Source organism: Grus americana, chromosome 8 (assembly GCF_028858705.1).
Source record: "Grus americana isolate bGruAme1 chromosome 8, bGruAme1.mat, whole genome shotgun sequence".
Taxonomy (NCBI): domain Eukaryota; kingdom Metazoa; phylum Chordata; class Aves; order Gruiformes; family Gruidae; genus Grus; species Grus americana.
In genome coordinates, this window is record NC_072859.1 from 24,391,764 (window position 1) to 24,417,398 (window position 25,635).

The 25,635-nt window shown below is 58.5% G+C and overlaps 1 protein-coding gene across 3 annotated transcripts in view; it reads left to right on the forward strand.

The window, feature by feature from the left end:
• IPO13 (importin 13) overlaps positions 1–25,202 on the forward strand; it is a 31,786-nt gene extending 6,584 nt beyond the window's left edge. The window contains exons 2-20 of one of the 3 annotated variants that reach the window (XM_054833704.1): positions 3,142–3,878; positions 9,302–9,442; positions 9,603–9,744; positions 10,803–10,969; positions 11,378–11,498; positions 11,653–11,800; positions 11,966–12,147; positions 13,034–13,060; positions 13,819–13,953; positions 14,184–14,327; positions 14,714–14,794; positions 15,391–15,528; positions 15,626–15,722; positions 17,590–17,642; positions 23,716–23,782; positions 23,929–23,987; positions 24,114–24,203; positions 24,349–24,530; positions 24,643–25,202. In XM_054833704.1, coding sequence (XP_054689679.1) covers positions 3,142–3,878; positions 9,302–9,442; positions 9,603–9,744; positions 10,803–10,969; positions 11,378–11,498; positions 11,653–11,800; positions 11,966–12,147; positions 13,034–13,060; positions 13,819–13,953; positions 14,184–14,327; positions 14,714–14,794; positions 15,391–15,528; positions 15,626–15,722; positions 17,590–17,642; positions 23,716–23,782; positions 23,929–23,987; positions 24,114–24,203; positions 24,349–24,530; positions 24,643–24,742 — 2,811 coding nt within the window. In that variant the 3' untranslated portion in view covers positions 24,743–25,202. Of the gene's footprint in view, positions 1–3,141; positions 3,879–9,301; positions 9,443–9,602; positions 9,745–10,802; positions 10,970–11,377; positions 11,499–11,652; positions 11,801–11,965; positions 12,148–13,033; positions 13,061–13,818; positions 13,954–14,183; positions 14,328–14,713; positions 14,795–15,390; positions 15,529–15,625; positions 15,723–17,160; positions 17,446–17,589; positions 17,643–23,715; positions 23,783–23,928; positions 23,988–24,113; positions 24,204–24,348; positions 24,531–24,642 lie in introns of those variants that run through there. The other 2 variants (XM_054833705.1, XM_054833707.1) reach the window with 2 other exon arrangements.
• Positions 25,203–25,635: the final 433 nt, after the last annotated feature.

A 25,635-nucleotide genomic window follows, 5' to 3' on the forward strand; every position in this document is an offset into this window, starting at 1 on the left:
GCTCACCCTCTCTCCCCAAGGTGCTGAGCAACGGAGGCTCCCTGCGGGAGGAGCGGGGCTCTGGGGTGGTGTTGCTGGGCGATGGGTGCCTCTCTGGAGAGCTCGCGGGTGACAGTGGGCACCGCTGCACAGTGGACGGATCATGAGGGGTGCAAGGCAAGGTGTTGGGGTGGTGGTGGTGGGAAAGCCATCTGTGTGGCTGGAAAGGTCTCGTGACCTGATTGCTCACTGTTCCTCTAATGCAGTGGTACTGACATCTCCCCAGCATGAGCGTCAAGGAGAGCATCTATGACAACGCTCCCTCTTTGCCATCGTTACGATGCAGCAGTCATTTTTTTGGCTTAGACAGTGCCAGAGTCTCTGCTGCCGGGGCTGCAGGCAGGATGCTTGTGCAGGGGCTGCATGCAGGATGCTCACGCCTTGGCCTCGTGCTGCTCTCTGCCTGGTTGCTCGCTCCTCTCCCTTCAGTCGGGTGATCCCATGAAAGCGCCGGGGTCTGCTTGCTTGGAGGCGTTGGCAGGATCAGGCCTCAGCCAGCAGTGCCAGCAGCCTCAGCCAGGCGGGAGGATGAGCCCGCAGGTTCTTCCCAGCGGGCAGGCTGCATGCGCCAGCCCCCACTCTGCTGCCCTGCCACGTTCCCCATCACCCGTGGCGCTGTGTAAGGCTCACCCCGCGTGCGCATCGCTCTGCGGGCTCGCTTCGGTGTGCCCAGAGTGTGTGCAGCGCTGTGCTAGCCCTGCACAGCTCCCCACCGTGAGACCATGAAGAAGCAGCCCTGAGGCCAGCGGAGGTGAGGTTGGGGAGCTTGTGGGTTGGAAACCCAGCACTGGAGGCCAGGTCCGTCCTCCACGCCTGGTGTGGTCTGTGCTTTACAAACCTACTGCTGGATTAGAGGTTGGGGCTCCTGGGGCATGTGTACAGTTTGTGCCTCATAATATATGATGCATAGGGATTTCCTCCCCTCCACCCCCCTCCCCAATTTTCTAAGTGTTAGCAGGAAGACTAATCAAAATAGAAGAAACAATTAGGGAATGTGTGGGAGTGTAAACGGAGAGGCTGGGATGAGGTGGGGAGGGGTCCCAGGCTGGGGAGCAGGTGGAGGGGACCGCTGCCAGCCTTTGCACCTTGTTGGGGTGCCCAGTGAGCAGGGAAGGAGAAGAGTGGGCTGTCACCGACACTGGGAATCTCAAGTGAGATTTCTTTTGGAAAGAAAATAAGCAGCAAGCTCTGATGAGAGCAAATAAGAGACTGAGCCGGTAATGGAGGAGATAGTTGGGAGCTCCAGCTCTGCTGCAGGATGACTCAGTCTTCAGCGACAGAGCAGGGGTAGGAGCCAGGTTCTTACCCCCAGGAGTGGTTGAGCTTTTAGCACATCTGCAGCTACTGCTCGATAGTGAAGTAAATTGCTGCTTCGATGGAAGGGGATGACAGGGCTTACTGCCTGAGTGATGCTTCAGGCAAGAGTTGGAGATAACTGAGAACAGAGCAGGTTTCAGGTAGCTGCTGATACCTCCTGGGCTCCCCTTGGCCACTCTGTTGGGACAGATTTCTCTCTCCCCGTGTCCTGCTTATCTAGGGTTAACCTTTTCTGTGTCAGGATGCATCTTTTAGTGGGACAGATGCCTGTCCCTCTGCAGCCTGTGTCGGCTGGCTCTGTCTCCGGCGATGTGCTTCATAACCTCTTTCTCTCTCACAAAGAGGTTATCCTCATTTCCCCCTACCACAGAGTCTCAAACAGAGGCGTTTCCATTTCAAATGATGGCCCAGGCAATGCCATCTCTGTAAGGTTCCTGCCATTTTGTCCTGCTCTTTGGTCTTGTGCTGGGGAGCAGCGGGGAGGCACAAGCGCTTCCTTGGGAAGCTTGTTCCTGTGCCCCAGGCTGCCAGCTCTGCAGCTTAAAAATAGGGTTTAAATCCTCTCCTGGGTACAAGAACCACACAAGAATTTCATAGAGCTTTTTAGGGGGGAGGAGGAGGATATTTGAGACCTGGAGCCAGGACGGGGACACAAAAAATCCTCTGCACCTGCTGGAACCATCCTCGGATTTGATGGTGGGGTGTGACGGGTGCCTGATAGCCTGACGAATGCCATTGCTTTTCCTCGCTCCTGGCGTGTGCAGTCAGCGATTTGAAATGAAACACGCTGTGCCAGGCAGAAAACCTTGCTGCTGGAAGATGGAGTTCAGGCAAAGGGTAGTTACTCACCCCCTCCGTGTGTGAGGGCATCGCTGGCTACCAGTTGCACCCACTCGGGATAAGTAACTGATTAATGTTGGTCTTAAGAGCTATGTGATATTCCTCTGCGAATAAAGCCTTGCAGCCTGTGTGAGGCTGTTCACGTGGATCTGGGCTCTGCAAAGCAGTAACTAGATCTCCCAGAGCTCTCGGAGCAGGTAAGTGATGATCCCCTTCTCCGTACGGAGGGATGGAGCGAGCAGTCCCGGACTGTCGCAGGAGGTGGTGGCAGAGGCAGGGTTAGATCCCAGCTCTCCTGGCTCAGCTGTAGCTGGGCATTTGGGAATACTTCAAAGGGATTCTGTGGAGGAATTAATCCCTGAGCTTAGTGACTGTGGGTTTCCAGGGCTCTGTACAACCTGACAGATGGAAATATCTGCAGCGGCTCTTGCATTCCTTGGGCTCCTGGACACAAGCTTTGGGCCACACGTGCTTTCTGGGAGCTGCTGCATCCACAGCATCTTTCTGAGAGCGAGTGTAGGTGGAAGGCAGGAGTGCCAGTGTGCCGTGTCCCTTACAGCCCTTGCGCTGAGAGGGGTCCTGCGCCCACCCCAGTGACAGCACATCAGCAGGGAAGCAGGCGGGTTCAGCATGAGTGAAGGTGAGGGTGGGAGATGACTAAGGAAAAGAAATTTCCAGAGTGCTGTGTGAGAGGAGGAGGGTAAGAATGCTTTGCAGGTCCTCGCCCGCTGCCAGATCGCTCTCGCTTTGCTGAGAGTCCAAGGAGGGAGGTCAGCTAATGCAGGCTGACACGGGGAGGGGGGCTGGCTTTGCAGGGCAGAGGCTGGCGGGCAGCCCGGGCACTGGGCTCTGTCCTGGTGAGTCTTCCCGGTGAGCCTTCCCCTGCTGCGACCGGCTGCAGCTGTGCTCCTTGGCTGCTTTAGGACACTTCCCTCTCTCTTCCAGGCTCTCCATCAGCTGTATTACGACCCAAACATCGAGAACAAGAACTTGGCTCAGAAATGGTTGATGCAGGCACAGGTCTCCCCCCAGGCGTGGCACTTCAGCTGGCTGCTTCTCCACATGGACAAGGTGCCTGAGATCCAGTACTTCGGTGCCAGCGCTCTCCACATCAAAATTTCCCGTTACTGGAATGACATCCCAGCCGACCAGTATGAGAGCCTCAAATCACAGCTCTTCACCCACATCACCCGCTTTGCCAGCGGCTCCAAGATCGTGCTGACCCGGCTGTGCGTGGCGCTGGCCTCCCTGGCCCTCAGCATGATGCCGGAGGCTTGGCCCTGCGCCGTGGCAGACATGGTGCGCATGTTCCAGGCGGAGGACTCCAATGTGGACGGGCGGGCGCGGTGCCTGGCGCTGCTGGAGCTGCTGACGGTGCTGCCCGAGGAGTTTCAGACCAGCCGCCTGCCGCAGTACCGCAAGGGCCAGGTACGCAGCGTCCTGGCACAGGAGTGCGGCTCTGTCTTCCCTTTGCTGGAGCAGCTGCTGCAGCAGCAGGACTCCCCGGGTTTCATCAAGCAGAAGGTGTTGAAGTGCTTCTCCAGCTGGGTGCAGCTGGAGATCCCGTTGATGGACTGCGAGAACCTGATCCAGGCAGCTTTCACCTCTCTGCAGGACCCGGAGCTCTTCGACACAGCGGTGGAGGCTGTTGTCAATGCCATTTCCCAGCCCGATGCCCAGAGGTAAGGGTGGCCTCTCCCATGTGCTGCAGGTTGGTGCTCCTGGGCATCAATGGGGGAACAGGGTGGGGAGGAAAAACCTCAGGCTTTTTACTAGCTACCATCGGTCCTGGAGGTGATGATGGCAGGGTTTGGAAGTGGGAGATGTTAAAAGCAGCCAGAGGCTCCCGGTTTCACATGGTTGGTCCTGGAAGTCATTGCACCATGGTTGACTTGTGGGCACCATGTAGTCTCGAGCAGCAGCTGCCCATCTCCACCCTCCTGCTCTCAAGCAGAGGAGGATGCTCCTTTCTGGCTCCTTGTTCCAGACACCGCAGTGCCCGACCAGGGAGCAGTTACCCGGCTCCGGCCAGGGGGAGTTCAGAGACCCAAGAAGCTGATTTGATGCAGAGATAATAAAACCAGACCTGTCTATCTTCTCCCTCCTCCTGGCTCAGACAGCTCGTCCTTTGTTCGTGGCTGTGGCTGCCCCTGGAACAGCTGAGCTGGAGCCGGGGCTGGGGCAGGTCCTGCCAGGGTGTGCTGCGAGGCTCCAAGCTCGTCTGTTGTCCAAGCTGCTGTCAGCTCTCGGTCCAATGCTCACGGAAAGGAAAGTACATCTCCTCCGGTTCCTGTGGCCACATCCCCTCCTGGCTGCTTAGCAACCTTCCCCCGAAGAGGAGGGTTTCCTTGAAGGCTGGGCTGAGCTGTTGCCGCTCTGCATCCCTGTGCATCGCTGTGCATCGCGCAGGCTCCGACCCTCTGCAGTGGTGCAGATGCTGCTGCCGCTGCGTAGTGAGCCCTGGTCCTCCCCTCGGCTTCAGAGTAGGGGCAGCCAGCGTGGCCGCCAGCTCAAGGGGACCCCGGCTCCTCGATGACAAAGGGGTTGCATCTGGGGACTGCAAGTCACTGTGTGCAAAGGGACCCATCAGGATTTTAATGAGATGCTGGGTGTGGGGAGGGGTTGCCTCATTTGCTGGCATTCAGAAGATGACCACAAGTAGCTTTTCCTTGTACCGGGCAAAGGCTGTGGGCCAATCCAAGCCCTTGTAGTAGGATTGGTACAGAAAATGAGAAGGTGAGAGAAGGTGACTTGCAGTTCTGAAGTGTTGAACTCCCTGCCTTCCTCCTTTCAGTTTCCCTTGAGTCTCAGAAGTCCCTTGGCTGTGATTCCCCACCTGTGTGCAGGAGCCTGGCCCTGCAGTGCTGTTCTTCAGTTCCATTAAAAAACCTGAGCTTTCTGTTGAGCTTTCAAAGATAATTTTGGTGAGAATCATGGCTGACAGTGGAGTTTCCGCTGTGCTCCTGTGCTGACCCTGCCATGCAGTTTCTGGCCCCGTTCGGTCCTGCCACGCTTGCTGCTTCCTTACAGCATCACCGGTGCTTGCTCTCCATCCTTTTCCCTGGAAGCATCATCTGCCATGGCGGAGCACCCTCCTGTCCGTAGGCGTGCGGGCAGTGGCTGGGACGGGGCGGGCAGCCGGCCTGAAAGGCTGCCCAGTGTGTGCGAGCCTGGCACAGCCCCCTCTCCTGGGGCGCGGGGACAGCGGTGGCATTGTCACAGGGCCGCCCTGCCAGGCGGCGTGTGGTGTCGGCTGCTCCAGGGAGGAGCAGGACTGTGCTCGGTGCTGAGATCCGGAATAGCTTCAGGAGTGGGGTAGCTCAGAGCCACCACTTCCCAGCCCCTGTGGGCTCTCTCTTTCCCTTTGTTCCTTCTGTCCTCCATCCCGCATCCCTCCTCCTGCTTCCCCTGGTGCCGGCTGTCCCGCCCCTCCAGCTTTGTTACTCAGCTGCAGCGGATCCAGCTCTTCCCTGAGCCCCCAGGGAGTGTCCTGACCTTTCTGTCTCTTTTCTCGAGAGTCTGGGAGATCCCTGCTGCTTTTCAGCTGCTCTTTTCCTCCACAATCTCTTGCCTTTGTTTCCACGGGGCTCCCTGCTGCCCTTGGCCACAGGCTCAGAGCATCCTCGGCATGGTCATCTTGAGAGCTTTGTAGGGTATTGCTCTGTGAGAGGGTCAGTCTCAGAGCTCCCCGCTTTCCCATGGGTTCCCCTGGTTGTTATGGACCCTTTCCTCCTTGCCCCCTCCCAGCTGGCTTCATTGATATTGGTGCAGAGGCGATCACGCGGGTGTGCTTCTACCATCAGCAGAAGGTTCAATGGCTCATGAGCTTGGCTTCTGCCACTGAGGGTTAGGTAGCCTGGGGATCATCTTCCCAGGGGAGCACCAACTTGCAAGGTATCCCTCACACTGCAGCTCCTTACCCCAGGAGCAGCTGGCTGCCACCCACGTCCAGGTGAAGGGCAGGTGGGACCTCATGGACAAGGAGGTGCCTCACTTTTGGGTAAGTTGCTTGTGCCAGCGGCTCCCATTTCCCTGCCTGCGAGCAGCAGCGGGTGGCTTTCCTGCCTCCGAGGTGTTACTAGAGATGATGCAGCAGAGATTTGTCGGTGCAAAGTGTTTGATCTCCTTACCTACCAGGCGGGTGGGAGCCCTTTGCACCCAGAGGAGGGGGTGTCTCAGGCGTTGCTGGAGTCTGGGCGCCACTCCTCTGTTAGTATACGGCCTTCCTGAGAAGAAACCTTGGAGGCTTGGCCAGGAACAGAGACATTATTGCATGTCATTTGCAGAGGAGGCTTGGGCTGGATTTTCCGTCTCATTTGAGGATTATCCCCCGGCTGAGCGGGTCAGAGAGCTCGGCAGCACGTGCTGCAGGGCGAGAGCTGGCATGCAGCACTTGGCCGTGCTCCTGCAGCCTGGTGGGTAGTGTTGGAGGGCAGAGGGACCTCCACGTGGTGTGTGCCCGTGGTGGGCGTTACGGAGTGTTGGCATTGGATGCTGAGCCGCCTCTCTGAAAGCAGCAGGGTGTCACTGCAGTGGTGGAGCTGGCAGGATTGCAGGTGTCCGGGTGGGATTGCTCGGTGTCCAGCCCACCCCTTCCTGGTCTTGGCACCTGGTGCTGAATCCCTGCAGAGGAGTTGCGCTAGAAGAGTTTTCCAAGAGCTTCATTAGAAACAGGTTTTTAATATGTTGGGTTTTTTCATCAGGACGTTGCTCAGGTTTTAGATTAGGAAGGATGAGATTGTCCCATGTGAGCTGCCTGTATCTCCCTTCTGCAGGTTGTCCCCTGCACCATGGTGTGGTTTGGGGAGGGTTGTGGGAAGAGCAGAGGTGGTGCTGGCCCCATGGAGGGAGCTGTGGATGCTGCAGTTCACTGGGCTTTGAGAAGGGACCGGACAAACTCACAGAAAAAAATTTGCTCAGCTGCTAAATACCAAGATAGCGAATCCTGCTCAGGAAGGCTAACTTAAATCGCTGGAGGAAATACATGGGCAACTGTCACCGTATGGCTGCCACGTTCATACACCCTTTCACAGGCATTCCCAGTCTTCAGCTGCTGGAGACAGGCTGCTCAGCTGGGCAGCCAGGGGCTCGCCTGGGCCAGGATGGTCTGGTCCTCTCCTGCCTGGTGCTGGGGTGCCAGGAAGTGGTGGCTGACGTGGGATGAGTTGCAACGTGGAAGCAAATCCAGGGCTGTACAGGAAGTCCAGAGGACTAGCTCAGCTCTGGGCATCTGCCCTCTGAGTATTTCAAGGTAACCAGCAGAAGCAGGATCCTTCTCATAAACTCCTGAAGTCGTGAAAATATCTTTAAGGTAACGTGAGCCCAGTGCTGTGGAGGAAGGATGGCTTTGCCCTACACTGGAGCAGTGGAAGGTCCCCTGTGCCACAGCTGCCCCTGTGCCAGCTCCTTGGGCTGACCCTGGCTGCACATCAGTTCCCTGGGAGAAAAGCTGGTGAATTCCCAAATTCTCCATTATCACAGCACTCCCACACTGCCATGGGCATCACTCACGGGGCATCAGAGACTTGACAATAGTTTACACACAAATACCTCTGTGTGATTTCCTCTCGGGGAGAGGGGCAAAGGGGGGATGACCCCCAACAGCACACAGAGGAGATGCCGAGGTGGAGACTCCTTCTTCTCTCTGTCTTCTCCCACTGACCCAGACCTAGAAGCAGCCACCACAGCGTGGCTCCCTCCCTGCGCTGGTGGCACCGATGGCTTTGTTTGCTCTTACATCGGCCATAGTGAGAGCTGCGGGTGTGCTGGGCAGCCCTGCTGCTCCGGGGTGGACGTGTGGCTGTCCTGCTGTCAGCACGTACATCTTTTCCCTGTGGTGGGCACAGGAGAGCGGGCATCACGTGTGCCTCCCGCTCTGAGCATCCTTGGTCCTGCACCTGCGTGTGGTGGGGCAGGCAGGGAGCGTATGGAATAGCTGCAGCTCCAGATAACGTGCCTCGGCGGGCAGGAGAATGGCAGGCTGCTCATCAGCCTCCGGCACAGCCTCTCTCCAGGGGCCCTGGGCTGCATTTCACCTTGGCTGCCTCCTTCTCGTTGCCTTGGTTACCATCACTTACAGGCAGCGGTGCGGAGGGGAGGCTGATGTGCGTGATGTGATGTGGGAGAGCTGTGCCGTGCAGGGCTGCGGCAGCCCAGGAGGGTGGGAGGCTGAGGGGACGTACCATGAGGCCAGCATCCTCCCTGGGTAGGACTCCCCAAGGGTGGCTGCCCACTTCCTCCCAGCCAGAGAGCACAATCTAGATGTGCCCATACTGGAGAGTCATGCAGTTTCCCACTGGCAGTTAGAATCATAGAATGGTTTGGGTTGGAAGGGACCTTAAATATGATCCAGTTCCAACCCCCCTGCCATGGGCAGGGACACCCTCCACTAGACCAGGTTGCCCAAAGCCTCATCCAACCCGGCCTTGAACACTTCCTGGGATGGGGCATCCACAGCTTCTCTGGGCAACCTGTGCCAGTGTCTCACCACCCTCACAGTAAAGAATTTCTTTCTAACATCTAATCTAAATCCACCCTCTTTTAGTTTAAACCCCATTACCCCTTGTCCCATCACTACACTCCCTGATAAACAGTCCCTCTCCAGTTCTGGCTGCCCTCATGCAGAGCTGAGAAGCACGGGCTGCAAGCATGGTGAAAAGAGCCCACAGGTCTGCCCTCGCCACCCTTCTCCCACTCCCCATCCCCACCGACGCTGCAGCACGTGGGCACAGCTCGCTCAGAGCTGGTCATGGCAGTGACAATTTAGTGCTGGTCGGGGGGTGCTGGCAGCCCTGCCCGGATGCCCAGAGTGTGGTGCAGTTGGGGGGTTTGCACAGAGCTGATGGGTGCTGGTTCAGCCCTTCTCTTCACTTGTGGAGGCTCTGCTGCAGGAGTACTTGGAACTTCAGCCTTTATCCCAATGCCACAGGCTGGGAGGAGAGTCCCTGGAAGTGGTAAAGGCTCCTGGATGCATCCCGTTGCACAAAGCAGCCTTCCAGTAGGGAAAGCTGGGCAGGAGCCCAGGGACAGCATCAGAAGGGGTGGATGCCATGGCAGCCGGTGCTGGTGAGGCGATGCCCGGCACTGATTCAGGCTGTGCTTGCAGGTACGTGAACACTCTCCTGAAGCTCATCCCCCCTGTGCTGGGGCTCCAAGAGCAGCTGCGCCAGGCGGTCCAGAGCGGGGACATGGAGACGTCGCATGGGATCTGCCGTATTGCTGTGGCCTTGGGGGAGAACCACTCCCGGTGAGTGCTGGGGACGGTCCCCAGGAGAGGGAATGAGCTTGGAGCAGCCCACTGTTCCCCACGTGCTGCTTCGTCCAGGGTCTGTCCTGCACCTGGTGATACATGTTGGGGCAGGGAAGCCAGCGGTGGTGTCACCCTGACCCTGCTCTCTGCTCCCCAGGGCCCTCCTGGACCAGGTGGAGCACTGGCAGAGCTTCCTGGCTCTGGTCAACATGATCATGTTCTGCACCGGCATCCCTGGGCACTACCCTGTCAACGAAACCACCAGCTCCTTGACGCTCACCTTCTGGTACACGCTGCAGGTCAGTGGCCATCATGGGGCAGCCTGCCCGGATTCCGTGCTCCAGGCAGGGCCGGAGCCACCGGTGCACAGGGACTGGGATCTGGTCTGGCTGCGTTTGGTCCCCAGGGATTTCTGATGCCCCCGCTCCTCACCCTGTACTTGCAGCTGCTGCAGGGCACATACCTTAGAAATGCTGGCCCCATGGCTTGCTTTTTCCACCCCCAGTCTTCCTAGGAAGTCTGACCCAGCCTTTAAGGGCCTTGTTAACATAACTAATTAAAACTTCATGCTAATTTTTTTTTTTTTTTTTTTTGCAGCAGCAGACCTGGTTGGTTAGCTCCTTGCTGCGTGGCTGCACCGGCTGCAGGCAGGGAGGAGAGCACGTGGTGGCTTAGACCCTGGTGCCAGGCTGGCAGCCGTGGGGAAGGGGAGGGCTGGGGGCTGCTAGTGGCTGCCTGGCATGGGGTCCTTCTCCCAGGGCCAGCATTCCCTGTGCCAACAGAGCAGCCCTGCCACATCATGCTCTGTTTTTAGCCCCCATTCATCCCCCCAGCTCCGTTCTCTGCAATCTGATGCGGCATGGCTGAGCATGGGCATGGAGGGGGCCAATGTTGGCGCTGTACTGGCAGCCCCTCTGATCCGTGGGGCCCCCTGAGGCTCCCACCTCCTCTCGCTGCTCCTCTGGGTGGGTCTGAGGATACAGGTGCAGGCAGGAGAGCGCTGTGCTCCCCAGGCACCCGGCCCAGCCTGCCTCGTGGCGGTCCGAGGCATACGTGCTCCTGATGCAGGCACGCTCGTGAGGCTAGGACACGGCAGGGCATTGCCACCCCGCTGTAACCGTGCTGTCCTCAAATGCCCGAGGGTCTGCCCGGCTGCTGGGGCTTCTGTCATCTTGGCTCTAGTTAATGCTGCTGCTGCAGAAGGGCTCGGCATCAGGCAGAGCTGGAAATGCACCCTCTGGGGTGTGACAGGTCCCACCAGCCCTGGAAGATGCCCCTCAGCCCCTCGTGCAGCAGGCGTGTTGGCTCCATTTTCTTTCCTCTGCAACACCTGACGTATTCCTCCTCCTGCCACCAGGACGACATCCTCTCCTTTGAGCCGGACAAGCAGGCAGTGTACCAGCAGGTCTACAGGCCTGTCTACTTCCAGCTGGTGGACGTGCTGCTGCACAAAGCCCAGTTCCCCTCCGATGAGGAGTATGGCTTCTGGTCTTCGGATGAGAAGGAGCAGTTTCGGATATACAGGTACAGCTGGGGCGTGCCTTTCCCTGGGTAGCAGGAGCGGAGCACATTGGATGCGACTTTAGGCTTGGAGCTGGGTTTGCTTGTCAGGCAGGCGAGGACGCAGGCAACATCTTGCCTTCCTGGAGCCTGAGCACTGTGGGAACACCTAAGGAGGAACATGGAGGAGATTCCTTCCACCAAGAGTTGTTTTGGCTGTAGTGGTGATATGGAAACAAGCTGATGTTTTGTGTGGCACCAGTTGCCCTGCCAAGGAATCCCTGGGACCAGTCTGCGTTGGGCTGGGGCAGTGTCCTTGTGCGGGCAGTGCCTGCACCCTGCCTGGCAGCGGGAGGGGAAGCATGCGCCTGTGCGTGGAGAGCTCTGCAGGGGATGGGGACAGTGTTTGGAGACCCTCTTTGTTCTCTGCAGGGTGGACATCTCTGACACACTGATGTACGTGTATGAGATGCTGGGCGCTGAGCTCCTGAGCAGCCTCTATGACAAACTGGGACGTCTCCTGACCAACACAGAGCAGCCATCCACGTGGCAGGTGAGCAAGGGGACCCAGGTGACAGGTCGTCTTCTGCCTCCCCGTCCTTAGCGCTGCCCAGGGACCAGCCTCCTTGGCCGCTGCAGGAGCAAGGGACTGGGGTGGGCATCGGGGTCAGCACACGGCTCTGATGGTGCTTCTCCCACCCTGGCAGCACACGGAAGCCTTGCTCTACGGCTTCCAGTCCATCGCCGAGACCATCGATGTGAACTACTCCGACGTGGTGCCAGGGCTGATTGGCCTCATTCCCCGGATCAGCATCAGCAACGTGCAACTCGCCGACACCGTCATGTTCACTATCGGTGAGGCTTTTGCGCACACGCAGGCTGGGCTGGGGAGGGGGACCCCCTCTGAGCCTGCTCCTGCCCAGCAATAACAGCCGTGAAAAGCAAAGCTGAGCATCTCGGGACGTGGGGAGCAAGAACCCGCGGCGCAGTCCTGTGGTCTGATCCCGTCTGTGTGCGCAGGGGCTCTGTCGGAGTGGCTGGCTGATCACCCTGTCATGATTAACAACGTGCTGCCACTGGTGCTCCAAGCCTTGGGCAACCCTGAGCTCTCCATCTCCAGTGTCTCCACCCTGAAGAAGATCTGCCGTGAGTGCAAGTACGACCTGCCGCCATATGCCGCCAACATCGTCGCCGTGTCGCAGGTATGAGCTGGATGCAGACGGACACGTGGCAGTGACCTGGGATGTGCTCTGTGCACACCCTTTCCTCCGCATGGATCAGGGCAGGGGGACGCAAAGCAGCAGCTCAGGGCATCTTACTTGGCCTGGGGGACTTGTTGTCTGTTGTGTTTCTAGGCCAGTAGACCCAGGTGGCAGGTTCTCTGTCCTGCTGGGAGCGCAGAAGTGGCAGGCGGTGGCAGACATGACTGCCAATGGGTCTGCTGGGCTTGCACTTGGAAATCCATCCTTTCCCTGGGGTTTTGTTTGCCTTGTTCGGAGCAGCATCGTGCCAGCTCTGCACCTTCCAGGCAGCAGGTGCTGCTGCTGAGCATCTTGGAGAGCGTCCTGGTGTTGAAGCCTCCCTGTGGAGACTGAGCCGGTCCCTGCAGTGCTGGAGCAGATTGTCCCATGGTCTTTCTTTGCTCTCAAGATTTGGGGCAGATGGGAGTCGGAGTCCCAAGGCACTAGGAGGAGGGCTGGGCTTAGGGGAGCTGACAGGGTGCACACTGGGAGCAGAGAGGGGCTGGTGGAGGGGATGAGTCTCTGCTCTTGGAGTCTGGGGGAAACCGTCACTGGGGTAAGGAAGACCTGGCTGAGGTTGGCTCCTCGAGCCGTCCTGCTGCAGAGCCCATCTGACCCAGGGGCTCCCCTCGCTGAGTGGCTGAGGGGGCTGGCTGGGGAAAGAGCTTACCAGGGGACGAGGATTTTGCTCCCTGACTGTGGCGGGTTGTGGGGAGTGCATGCTGCTTGTCTGTGCCCATGCGGGTTTCGGTTGTCTTGACCTCCTGCGTCAGTCCTGCCTCCTGGAAGGGAAGGGGCTTTCTGCAGCACTCACCCTCCTCTTTATCTCTCCCCTTCCCTTCGGCAGGAGGTGTTGATGAAGCAGATTCACAAGGTAAGAGGAGCTGGCTCATACCTCTGGCTGGTTCTGCTTGCCCCCTCCCCACCCCCATACCCCTTAGTCACGCCTAGCTGAAGACACAAGGGGTGCCATTGCAAGTTGGGGTGTCCCCAGAGGAGAGCTCAGCACTGCAGCCAGCTTGTGTAGGGCCAGTAGAACCTGCTGGCTGCCTCTCGCTGTGCTGCTGGGCTCATGTAGGCTGGGGTCATGCTGGGGGAGTGTGTCCCCATGGAGAGGGAGGCCCCTAGGGAGACTTAACTCTAGCAGTTCCCAGTCCCTCCAAGCCCAAGGATGCGGAGATGGCAGGCATGTCGTCAAGAGGGAAAAGAAGGGAGATAAGTGTGGGCACAGAGCCCAGGCTGTGCCTGCGACCGGGATGGGGTGGGACACTTGACCCCACAGGGGCTGAGACAGGCTGTGCAAAGGATGGTGTGCTGAGGTAGGGTGAGTGGTCCCAGCATGGAGATCTCTGGGCACCAGCTGGTCTTTCCTTGGCAGGTTGCTGGGAAGAGGGTAGGTGCTGGTGGCAGAGCACCTGTTCCCTGGGTTCTGCCATGCTGGCAGGGAGCTGCTCCCCTCTCCTGCAGTGAGATGCACCTAGGGTGACCCAGATAGAGCAGCTCTGGAGCTGCAGGACACCAGGGTCCTGGCTTTGCTGCCTGGGCCCCTGGCAGTTGTCTTAGCAAGTATGTGTGCAGTAGGGCTGCAGGCTGGGGGGTGACCTGCCCCGTTGTGTCTCCTCTCTGTCCCAGACGAGCCAGTGCATGTGGCTGATGCAGGCTCTAGGTTTCCTGCTCTCTGCGCTGCAAGTGGAGGAGATCCTGAAGAACCTGCACTCCCTGATCACCCCCTACATCCAGCAGCTGGAAAAGCTGGCTGACGAAACGGTGAGTGCCCTCGTGCTAGCTCCATCCAGAAGTGGCTTCTCCCGCTGGCTGTAGCCCTGGGGCTGCTTTGTTGAAGCAGCACTCTTGATTGTGGGCTTGAGAGAGGGCAGTGCAGGGAACCCCTCTCTGGCTCTTTGCCTCTGCAGTCCTGGTTCCTCAGGATCCCAAAGGCATGACTGTGATTGAGCAGCGCTGTCCGTGTCATTCTTTGACCTTGTTTTCCCTCGCAGCCCAATCCCTCCAACAAGCTGGCCATCATCCACATCCTGGGCCTGCTCTCCAACCTCTTCACCACCCTAGACATCAGCCACCACGATGATGACCACGAAAGCACCGAGGTCAAGAAAATGCCGGTGCAGCAAGGACCCAACCCAGTGAGTAGAATGTTGGCTTGATGCTCTTTGCCACAGCCTGGCCAAAGCCTTGCTCTTCACTGCTGGTGCTGGAAGGAGAAGGGGGTTAATGGGGAATGCAGTGTGTACCATGAAGAGGGTAGTGCTAGTGCATTCCAGCTAAAACAACTCCTTCAGCTCATCCCACTGCTTCTGAGGTGGGCAGAGGTGACCTGCAGGATCCCTCTTGGCTGGGCACTGCTCTGGAGGACAGCCTGGGTGCTGCCTGCCGGCTTTGAGAGCTGTGCAGCTGTGGAGGGGGAGGCAGTGGTGCCTGAAGGTTTGACTTCTGGCCATGCTTAGTCTTGAATCTCCACTCCTCTGTGCCATGGGGGCCGATTCTCTTCAGTCCCTCTCGTTCCTTACAGGTGGTGGTGGTTCTGCAGCAAGTCTTCCAGCTCATACAGAAGGTCCTCAGCAAGTGGCTGAATGATGCCCAGGTGGTGGAGGTAACCAGGATCCTCCTGTGTACTGCCTGCAGCTCTGCCTGTCCTTGCTGACCTGAACTGGGGACAGCAAAGGACGGACACTGGCTGATGCCCTGTCAGAGAGGTTTCTTTCTGGGTTGTCTGGACCCGCGCTGCTTGCTGTCACCATCAGCGTCCAGCCATTGTTGTCTGTCTTGTGCCCCCATCAGCTCTGCTCCTCTCCAGTTACAGAGGCCCTGCCATCAGCAGGGAGGTGGGGTCTACCAAACCTGTGTTCCTTAAGGGGAGAGCTCTGCTCTGATCTGGACCTGTCAACTGTTTTTTTTTCTCCAGTTTGCTCAGTCCAGTAATGCCCATGTGCAGTGTCCCACCAGCCACTCTTCCCCCTGACCCTCGGGGAACCTTCCTGCAGCAGTGGGAAGGGTGTTTCCCAGTGTCTGGGAGCATCCTGTGCTGCAGGACGGGCCACCAGGACCAGAGCAGGTCTGAGCCCTCTTCCTGGCTGGTCCCCATCCCCATTGCCAGCTCTTCCCTCCCTTGGGACCCATCTGTCAAGCCTTGGCCACCCTGGAAGAGGTCTCCTGATGCCCATTGCTCACGCCATCCTTCTCCCACAGTCTGTCTGTGCCATCTTTGAGAAGTCTGTGAAGACTCTCCTGGATGATTTTGCCCCCATGGTGCCTCAGCTGTGCGAGATGCTGGGGCAGATGTACAGCACCATCCCCCAGGCCTCTGCCATCGACCTCACCCGGCAGGTATGAAGCCATGCTGGGGGCTGGGGCTGCCGCTCCCCGGGGAGACCGGGGGCACGCAGAGCCAGCAGCAGCTTCAGTCATTCTCTCTGTGTTGCAGCTGGTTCACATCTTTGCTCATGAGCCTGCCCACTTCCCTCCCATCAAGGCCCTCTTCTTGCTCGTTACCTCAGTCACGCTGACCCTCTTCCAGCAAGGTACGTGGGATTAACTCTTCTTCGCGCTGGGGCTGTCAGGCTGTTGCATGCATGGAGTCTGGAGGCGTCTTACCAGGAATGGCTGTTTTCACTCCTAGCTAAGCTAATGGGGCCATCTCTGTTTCTTGGATTCATCCCAACCCCTGGAAGGTGGGTACCTTCCCTGCAGGGCAGCAGAAGCAGGAAATCCCCGGGTGAGACTCTGCCGTGACAGCCCCGCTTCTGCAGCAGGGCTGGGCGTCGCGTGCTGCAAGGGTCGAGCCGGAGCTCCAGTCCTGCTTGGCAGGGAGGCTGTGCTCCCCAGGAGATCCTGGGGCTCCTCCGGGGGCCAGTGCTGCTTGTAGTGGCCAGGAATCAAGCCCTCGCATGAGCAGGAGGGGGTGTGTGTGGACATCTGGGAAACAACCTTTTCAGAGTCACTGCTGGCCACTGAGTCACCGCTGTGATGCTGAGGATGCTGGCATCCTCCCGCAGGGCAGGGGCCCCTCTTCTGCTCGCTGCCCACCCTACAAAAAGCGAATGGGGTTAGGACAGGCCCCTCTGCGCCATGGCTCCCCTCAGCCTCTGGGTGACTTGGCCTGTGACAGGGACAAAGGTACCTTGGAGCTGCTGGCTCTGGTCCTTCAGCACCTCCGTATGCGGTCCCCAAGGGGTCTTGTCCTTTGCTCACAGCTGGGTGCCAGGTAGGGTGATGCCATCCCCCAGTACAAGGCTGAGAGCTCTTTAGAGAGGTGGGAGAGGCGTGAGGACCCCTGCTTCTTCATCATGCCACGGTCCGAGCAAATCCCGCTGCGCTGAGGTGTCACTGGGGTCAGCGGCAAGCGAGCCGGGCTTACCCGGAGACCAGGTCCCTGCTTCTGCCAGCGGCGTGTGGATGTGTCTACGCTGAAACCCTTTTGGCTTGGCACCCGGGGAGGTGGCGATGCCTCCGGGCAGCAGCAGGCATGTCTGCAGGAGAAAAGGGGAGGGGGCAGAGCCCAAGCTGTGCCAGTGCTTGGACACGAGCTTTGCTCAAGCAAGCAGCTGTCCAGCTCGCTGTGTGCCCAGGACTGTGCGCTCCCACCCGCCCCGTGGGTCCCCTTCGGTGGGCAGCCAGCCCTGAGCAGGGTGAGCCCCTTCTGCTGAGCCCACGGGCGGCAGGAGAGGAGGGGACGCCTGACCCCACAGGGGCCAAGACGTGTCTGTGCAGTCAGATGCCAAGGTAGGGCGAGTGGTGCTGGCATGGAGATCTCTGGGCACTGAGCTGCTCTCTCCCAGGAGGGTGCTGGAGGACACCTCCAGGACGGTCCTGGACTCAGGGTCTCAGCATCTGGGAACGGAGCGGGAGGGTGACTGTGCCAGGGGCTCCTGAGCAACTGGTGCTGGTGACGAGCATGTGCACGCCTGAGCCCAGCCGGGCCTGTCAAGCGTTTGCTGAGGTGTTGTCGTTCACTTGCAGTTATCTTCCAGGACCAAACGGTGCTCTGAAGACACCCGCTCAGTCCCCACAGTGCAAAAACTCTAATTCTCCTTGTGGAGATGGTGCCCAGCTAGCCCCTGCTCCTCCTCCTCTTCCTCCCCAAGGACACGAAGATCTCCTCCTTGGCTCTGCAGCACCCAGGTGCTAGCTGGAGACCCTGGGGCTTCAGACCCTTTCCTTTGCAGTTTCTTTCTGTTCTTGGGTTCTCCAAGTTTCATGATTTTTTGTATGTTTTGTTTCTTTAACTTGCTTCAAGCTGCTCATGTTGCCCATCCCCTTCCCCACACACCCCTCCTCCCTTACACTCCTGTTTTCACTTGTAAATTCTTTCTGTATCACATAACTATATGATGTTGAGTTGCTGTTTGTATGATTTTTCTCTTAAGTTACATCTTTATTATATTTTAGGGCCCAGGGATCATCCTGATATTGTTGATTCATTTATGCAACTCCTGGCACAGGTGTGTTTTAGTTTCTTATTCATTCACTTTCTGTTCTCTCTCTTTCTCTTTTTAATTCAATTTAAACCTATTTTTAGCTTTCTGTTGACAACGTTTTTTTCCTTTTAGTTGAATATCGAGTTTCTCCATCTGTTTCCGTGGAAGTTGAAAACAAAACATTCTCCTTTAGTTCTGGGTTCGCACCATCCCCAGGGCAGTGCCCTCCTCTGCAGGGGCAGCCTCCAGCTGCCACCCCCTCGCCTTGCCGAAGCCGGCGCAGGGCGCTTGGGGCTGCTACCGCGGTCGCCCTCGGTGACAGACAAATCAGAGCATTAAGTGGATGTTTTCCGACCCATTCACCTGCCCTGCAATGGGTCCTCCTGAGCGCAGACGGGCTGAGCTGGCTGCCTTGCCCCAGGGCCGGTGGGAGGAAGCCCCTGCCTGCGGTTGCAGGCAGCTGCCGGGGTTTGGCTGTAAGCAACGTGCTTGCGATGGCGTCTGGACCTGCCAGGGTGCCGCACTGCCTCCCGCCCTGGCAGCCTCTTGGGGCGGTGGCAGCTCCTGCACGGGCAGCCCAGGAGCACTCCCGTGCTGCTGGCTCGGCAGTATGCGGGGACGGTTTGTGTCGGCGTGGCGGGGGCCGCACGCGGGCTGGCTTTGTGGGGCTGGCACTCATGTCACCGCTGGCCGGTGCTATGCTGTGTGTGTATATACACCTGGCGGGAGCGGCGGGAGCCCAGCGTGCTCCTCAGCCTGCCGTGGCCCGAGGGAGAAGCCCTGATGTCCTCGATGCACTCAGTGCCCCCACCAGAGACGCGTCCCCCGGCACCTACCCAGAGAGTGGGTCAGTGGCAAGGAGGGGCTCGGCAGTCACTTTCTGCTTCGTTTCTGTAATGGTGAGACCTCTAACCCCACGTGCTGGCCTGGTGGCTGCGCAGGAACGCCCACCCAGGCAGCTGCCAGAGCTGTGGCCATCCTGCCCTTGCCGGTAGCCCGGGAAGGGAGCCTGGCATGTCTGTCATGCCCTGGCCGGCGGCTGCCTCCGACAGCTGCTCAGCTCATGTGTGGGTCTTGCGGGATGGAGCAGGCGAGGGGGCTGCACCTCACCCCCCTGGGCAGGATCTGCTCCTCACAGGTCTCACCTTGATGCCCAGATCACACTAAGACCCATCACATCTCACAAGACCTATTGCTGTGTTTCCTTCCCTGCTTTTCATCTTGAAAGACGTAACATAATCGAGGTTATCAGATGGTGTTCACAGCTTTTTCCAATACTGGTTTTGGAAGCTGTGACCTTTTAACAAGGGTTTTGAACGTGACGGGAGGATGGTAAATGGGATCTGTGCGTGAGGTTCATGGGGGTGTCCTCCCCAGCCACTTAGTGCTAGTGGGACCTCTGCTCAAGCACTGAGCCCAGTTTGGGGCACAACATTTCTGTAGATAGAGACCAGAGAGCACAGAGAAAAGCATCTGGGAAGATGACCACCTTGTACACATGGTGAGGAGGGAAGGCTGAGGGGAGCCTGAGGAGCTGTATGAGTCTTGGAGTGTGTAAAAGGTAATGTCCCAGTCGTAGGTAAAAATCCCTTTTCTGTTCTCGAGTGGGACAAACAGTAGGAGATCTTTCTAAGAGTGCGGGGAAGCACTGGAAGGTCACTTGGGGAGCTGCTGTCGCTTGGAGGGCTTGAAAGGACTCAACAAGCCTGTTGCTCTTGAAGGGCAGGTAGAGGTGATCCTGCCAGAGGGTAGGGCGTTAGGTGACCCTGAGAGACTGTTCCAAGGCTATTTGTTGTTTCTTTGGAAAGTGCTGAGCTTGTTTCTGGCTTGGGGTCCTTCTCTGTGTCTGGACATGGCACATTTGTGCTTTCTTGGAGAGAAAAGTGCAACTGTGCTGCACTTCCATGGGGTGTGCAGTGAGAGCAAACACCACTCATCCCAGCTGCTGGGAAGCTGCTACACGCTGTCCTCGTGGGCAGGATCCGCAGGCAATGCTGGGGCAGCGTGCTGGCAGCTGGCCTGGTCTCCAGCGTGCTGATCTCTGGACAGCCTGTATCCTTCAGGGACCTTGCTGCAGTAGCAGCTCAAAGGCTCCTACCTCCATGGCTGCTCTGTCTTGGATCACTGCAAGACATCTGTCATTGTGCTGCCAGCCCACCACCACCCACTCAAGACCTGAGGTTTTCCTGGGCTTTTTATTCCAGTAACTCCATGGTGACCAAAGGATCCCATTCCCATCCTCTCTCCTCACCCGTAGGACTTGTTTCAAGGTTTCCTCCTCTTGGCCTGCCCCTCTTCCCAGACTGATGATGTGGCAGGGTGCTTTGAAACCCATCAAGAAATGGCCGTACCATCCCTGCTTGGCTCCTTGCCCTCAGGACTTCAAGAACTGTCTGATGGCAGAGGTCAGTCCAGCCCATCCTCTTCCAGAGGACCATGCTCTGCAGTGATGCTCTTGAGCATTTGTAGATCCAAGGGTTTCAGTTGGAGAGAACTGCAGATCACTTCAGATCAGATTTTCATGTGGTGGGGGCTGTTTTCATCCCAGTCTGCTCCACCCGTGGAGCCCTTGGTGAAGTAATGCATCTTCCAGAGCAGCAGCGGGTTTGGACCCAAGAGTGTGTCAAGGTGGAGACTTTCTGCTGACAGACTGCTCCTATGGTTGATCACCTTAGTGGAAATATCATCTTCCCTGATCCAAATTTGTCTGTTTTCTCCTAAAAGGCAGTGGTTTTGTCTTCTCCCTCTGATAGCAAGTACTCTCCTACCTCCTGACACCAGCACAGCAGCCCTCTGTCACCAGCTCACAGGGAACCATCTCTCTGGGTGACAGGATTTCAGTTGACTTGACGGTATATTTATTTGGGCTTGCTTGCAGCCCATGGGACTGCCCATGTGGTGCAGCTGATCGTTTTGCCACCATGTTAATTGGCAATCCACCCTTGACGACGGCTGGCTGATCACAAGAGCATGCTGGCTTAAACCAAATGTCTTACAGATGCCAGAGACCCTGGAATTATTGTTACTACTCAAAGCTAAGTATAAAATAACCAGGCTGCCATGGCACTGCTCGGAGCGGTGCTGGCACCCTTTGCGGTGAGATCTGTCCTCAGGCTGGGGCTGGCACCCGGGTCTGCGTTGGCAAAGCCAGGCAGGTTCTGGTGTTTGGGAGCTCTTACCTGCTCCCTGGCCAGCGGGTATCGCTCATGTGTGTGCTCCCGGTTGCAGGTAGGGTTTTGGGGCTATCCAGCCTGCCTCCCCACCGGGGCTGCAGGCACATCCACCCACCCCTGGCAGGTCTCCACGCCAGCACGGACCTCAGGAGCACTGCAGTGACCTCCCCTGACCAGCAGCCCAAGGGCAGACTGGGCAATGGGGTCTCACTGGACAGAAGATGCAAGATTGACCTGTGATGGGCCAGCCACGGCCATTGCCCACCTCCCTCCCGCCTTGGGCTGGCCCAGGCTGTATGCAGCACTCCTTGAGCTCTCCACCACACCTGCTCCAGCCAGAGTCATAGAGCCCCATGGAGGACATGGGCTCGGTATCCCCCTCTGCCCAGCAGGCAGGGGCTGACTGCTGCTCCCTGGCCCCAGTGCCTGGCCAAGCTCATGTGCCCTTTCCAAAGCTGGAGGCTCTGGGAAGAGGTAGTGGTGCCAGACACAAGGGCTTGATCTGTGTGCTCCGGAGAGCTGCAGGAACTGGCCGTGCAGCCCCCTGCTGTCCCCTGTCTGCTGGAGGAGTGGGGTTCCATGTCCTCTCCATGCCTGCCTGCCTCTGAAGAGCCAGGCACAGAAGAGGAGCCTGCTCTGAAGACCTGTCTGGGGTTCTCCCAGCTGCCGTGGAGAAGAACCTGACGTCTTCTGTGTGCCAGCCTGCAGGACAGCCCGCGCCAGAGAGCCACTGCCTAACTCTGCAGTGGCTGCTGCAGCAGAGGATGTGGGGAGATGTTTGAAAGCATTTAAAGACCTGTCCCCATCCCAGAACACGTGAGCAGAGCTGCTCTGGCAGGAGACAGGGAGGACAGGCTGGCAGTAAGAGGCCCTGGAGCTGGACAGGGTTCCTGATGCTGGGAAAGAGCAGCTGGACCTACCCAGTGCTGCTTGCTAATGGGAGAAGCTCCACAGGGCCCCATCTCATGGGGGTAAAAAAGCATCTCTGTCTATGTTACACGTGTGCACACGTGCCCAGATTGAGCTTGCACTCTGCGTTCCCTTGGTAGAGGTGTCCTATGGGAAAGAGGACAATATTGACACGCTTTTCCCTGTGGCACTGATGGAGCGAGGAGCAGATGCTGCAGTGAGCCTGTGGGAGAGCTTGAGGGGCTTTGCCTGCCACGGGTCTGGTTTGGCCGGGAGAAGCACCCTGCAGGTAGGTGGCAACCTTGGCACATTGGAAAACTTGTGCCAGCTGAAGAGTCTGGCAGTGTGCAGGACTTGGATTAAAACTAGCCCCTGGGCAGGGCAGAGGAACCTGCAGCTGGGTGGTATCACGGGAGCCAGCTGCCCTCGAGCAGCGTGCTGGGGGAGAGGCCTGTGGTCACCTCTGTGGAGCCTGCACCAGGGCCCCAACAGGGGTAGTCTCCCATGGCTAAAACTGCAACGTCTCTTGCAAGGGTTTGGGGCTGACTAGACAGCAGCAGCCGTGATGAGTGGCTGTGTTTCTAAGCTGTTGCCTATCCCCTAGCTAGCTTTCTGATGTTGGTGCTAGCACATCAGGAGGGATGGTGTGCGCAGTCTGTATATACACACACAGGTAAAATGTGGCCCCTGATGGCCCCTGTGAAGGTCTCCACTTGTATCTAGCAGGGAAGCAGGTCCCTGCGATTGTGCCACCTCCGCCTGGTACAGCGATGCCTTCGGTGCCCAAGCCTGAGTCCTCTCTTGCAGCGTGTGATACAAAGGGTCAGAAAGGAGCTGGGGTAACCCTGAAACCTGCTCCTCAGCTTCTTGGTTTCCATCTGCACTGGGCAGATGGCTGTGGCCTTTCCCTTGAGAGGAAAGGGTGGGAAATAAGTAGAGACCATGGCTGGGGGCAGATGGCCATGCGTCCTGGGTGCTGCTGGCTGCAAGCTGTCCCTGCTTGCATCTTCGGGAGCGGGCTCAGAGGGAGGCAGTGGTCCTGCACACAGCTCAGCCTGAGGGCTGCCCGCCCTGGTATCCTGCTCTCTGAGCTCCAGGCACAGAGTGGGGACACTCTAGTGCTGTGGCTGCTGCCCCCGGTGTCGCAGTGACAGCAGGGCAGGAAGCATGTCTGCCACTCCCCAGTGCTGGCCCACAGCAGCGGGCACGGTGGCATGGTGGCCAGGGCACGGACGTGGCTGTCTTAGCAGGGCTTGCTGTGGCAGGGCAGAAACCTTTCCTGTGGAGTGGAAGGTACAGGCTGAACCACTGCTGTCCAGTAACTGCCCAGTGCCGGTACGGGGGGGGGCTGAGCCATTGCACAGAGTGCCACAGCACAGGCTGTCCCCAGCAGCAGTGCCTGACCCCCCCACAGTGGCTGGTAAAGTTGCCGTGCAGCAGAAAAACCTGAAGCTTTTCTGATCTCGTACTTGCTGCTCAGGAACTGCCCAGCAATGTTGGCATCTTGTTGTCTCTCTGCCCTGGAGCCCAAGCAGAGCGAGCTGCTGGTCCAGTCTGGGGTTATTGCTTGAACCAGGTGCTGTGACCCCAGGGACACCAGCACCTTTGAGAGGAGAGGAGCAAAGCACATGGGTGGCTGGGCTCTGCTGGGCCCCACATGGCTGTTTCTTGTGCTGGGAGCGCTGCTGCTGCCTGGCCTGGAGGGACAGGAGCCCTCTGTCCTGTCTCCGTGTCTGAAGTGTTTGTGTGTATACCAGTGGCATCTATCCTCAGGTCCTGGGGTCAGCGGTCCCTGAGCATAGCAAGCCACCTAGCTGCTTGATTGACATTTTCTTGGGGGGGGGGGGGGGGAAGTGATGGTTTCCTGCTGTACTGTGTGAATCTGCTGTTTACCGTGGGTGTGCCCAGGTAAGTGTGCATCCAGGCAGAGGCTGTCTGGGGCACTGGGTTCCTCGGAGGTTTCCTGGCTGCCTCTGCAGCGCTGGGTTTATGCTGCCTGTCTGTGTGCCTTGCAGGCTCTGAAAAGGAAGCCGGACCTCTTCCTGTGTAGCAACCTGGATGTCAAAGCAGTGTTTCAGTGTGGTGAGTACCATGGGCACACGCTCCAAATTGCTCTGCAGAGAAGCCAGCCTGCTCCTCCTGCGGAGCCAGGAGCTAGTGACCGCAGGGCTGGTTTGGGCTGGCATGCGGTGTTTTTGGCTGCTAACCTGAGCAATTTCTGTCCGCAGGTGTCCTTTCACTCAAGTTTCCCGAGGCCCCAACAGTCAAAGCATCCTGTGGCTTTTTTGTGAGTATCGTGGCATTGTGCAGCCTCCCGAGAGCTGGGAGGGTAGGAGCAGGGCTGCAGGTTGGGCACGGGTGCTGCGGTGTGGCGCCCGCTCTGGCACTGAGCGGGCCGGGCTCTGTGTTGCAGACAGAGCTGCTGCCCCGCTGCGGAGAGATCGCCCCGGTGGGACAGGTCGTGCATGAGAACGGCAAAGTGTTGCTGCAGGCAGTGCTGGAGGTGAGAGACACCGGGACCGCAGGCAGCTTTGGGCTCTGTTCCTGAGCAGCACCCCTGCAGAACTGGGGTCAGAGAGCCTGGCAAACGGGTGGGTGCAGGCAGGGTGACGCCAGGGGCTCAACAGGGTCTGTCTGCTCTATGGCAGGGCGTCGGTGGCCAGGCTTCCCGCAGCCTCATGGATCACTTTGCAGAAATCCTCTTTGCCTTGAACAAGCACTGCTTCAGCTACCTGAGCGTCTGGATCAAGGAGGCCATGCAGCAGGACGGCTTCCCCTCAGCCCGCGTCAGCCCCGAGCAGAAGGAGACCTTCAGCCAGCAGATCCTCAGGTTCGTGCACCTCTGCCTGTGGTGGCCGCACCCCACGTGCGGTGGGAATGACCCTCCTGCATGGCCTGGCGTGTCCCTCCTGATTCATGTTTGTCCCTTCCCTCTGTCTTAGCAGAGAGCGTGTGAACAAGCGGCGAGTGAAGGAGATGGTGAAGGAGTTCACCCTGCTGTGCCGAGGGCTGCATGGCACAGAGTACACAGCAGACTACTGAGCACCTGGCCAGGACCGCAGACAATTTGCCCGGACCAGCTCTTTCCCGCAAGGAAGCCCCCCCATCCTCCCCGCCCTGCTGCAGTACGGCTCGTAGAATAACCCTCCACCTAGAATTAACCCACTCGGGACGCTCCTCAGCTAGATTTGGTGGCTGCATCTTGGTGTCAGCATCTTTTTTTTCCCCCAGCATGCTCCTCCCTCGCAGGGGACGGGAGTGCCGGCTGCAGGAGGCAGCAGCGGGGGTGGGAAGCCTGGGCAGGACTGTCCGAGCATGGGCTGCCCCGTGCCCGGGCTGCCGGCCCTTCCCCAGCAGTTCCCTGTGGGTGCCCATGCCCCTCGGCAGGGAGGCTGCCCCTGTGGCAGTGGCTGGCTGGGCGGGAGGGCTCGCCCCCTGCTCGTTTGTGCGTGTGCAGTTGGGAGGGGGGAGACCCTGCACCTGATTATATTAAGAATATTTCTATGTTGTGGCTGTCATTATTGTGGTGCCCGGACTCTGCCTGCCCCTTGCCTCTGGGGAAGAGCCCAGAGGAGGGGGTTAAAATCAAGGTTGGGGTGCCTCAAAGCCTCCTGTCCCTCCTGGCTGCGGCAGGGACAACAAAAACTGGTCCCCCTGCTCGCTGTGTTCTCCTGCCCCGCGTGGGGCAGCTCATGGAGCAGAACGGTCCTGCCCCACATGAGAGGGGCCAGACTCCATCCCCACTGCGGGGTGTGTGCGCCCCTCTCCCATTCCTCAGACCAGGTGAGGGGCTTGCTCAGGCCCAGAGCACTCTCCCCTTTGCCTTAGTTCCCCAGCCTGTGAATGTGCTTTCACTTCTGGAGGTCCCAGTTCCGGTTTTCTGTTCTCTGGAGCTGGTTTTGGCCGACACGCGGGGCTGTGCTCCCCAAGCAGGC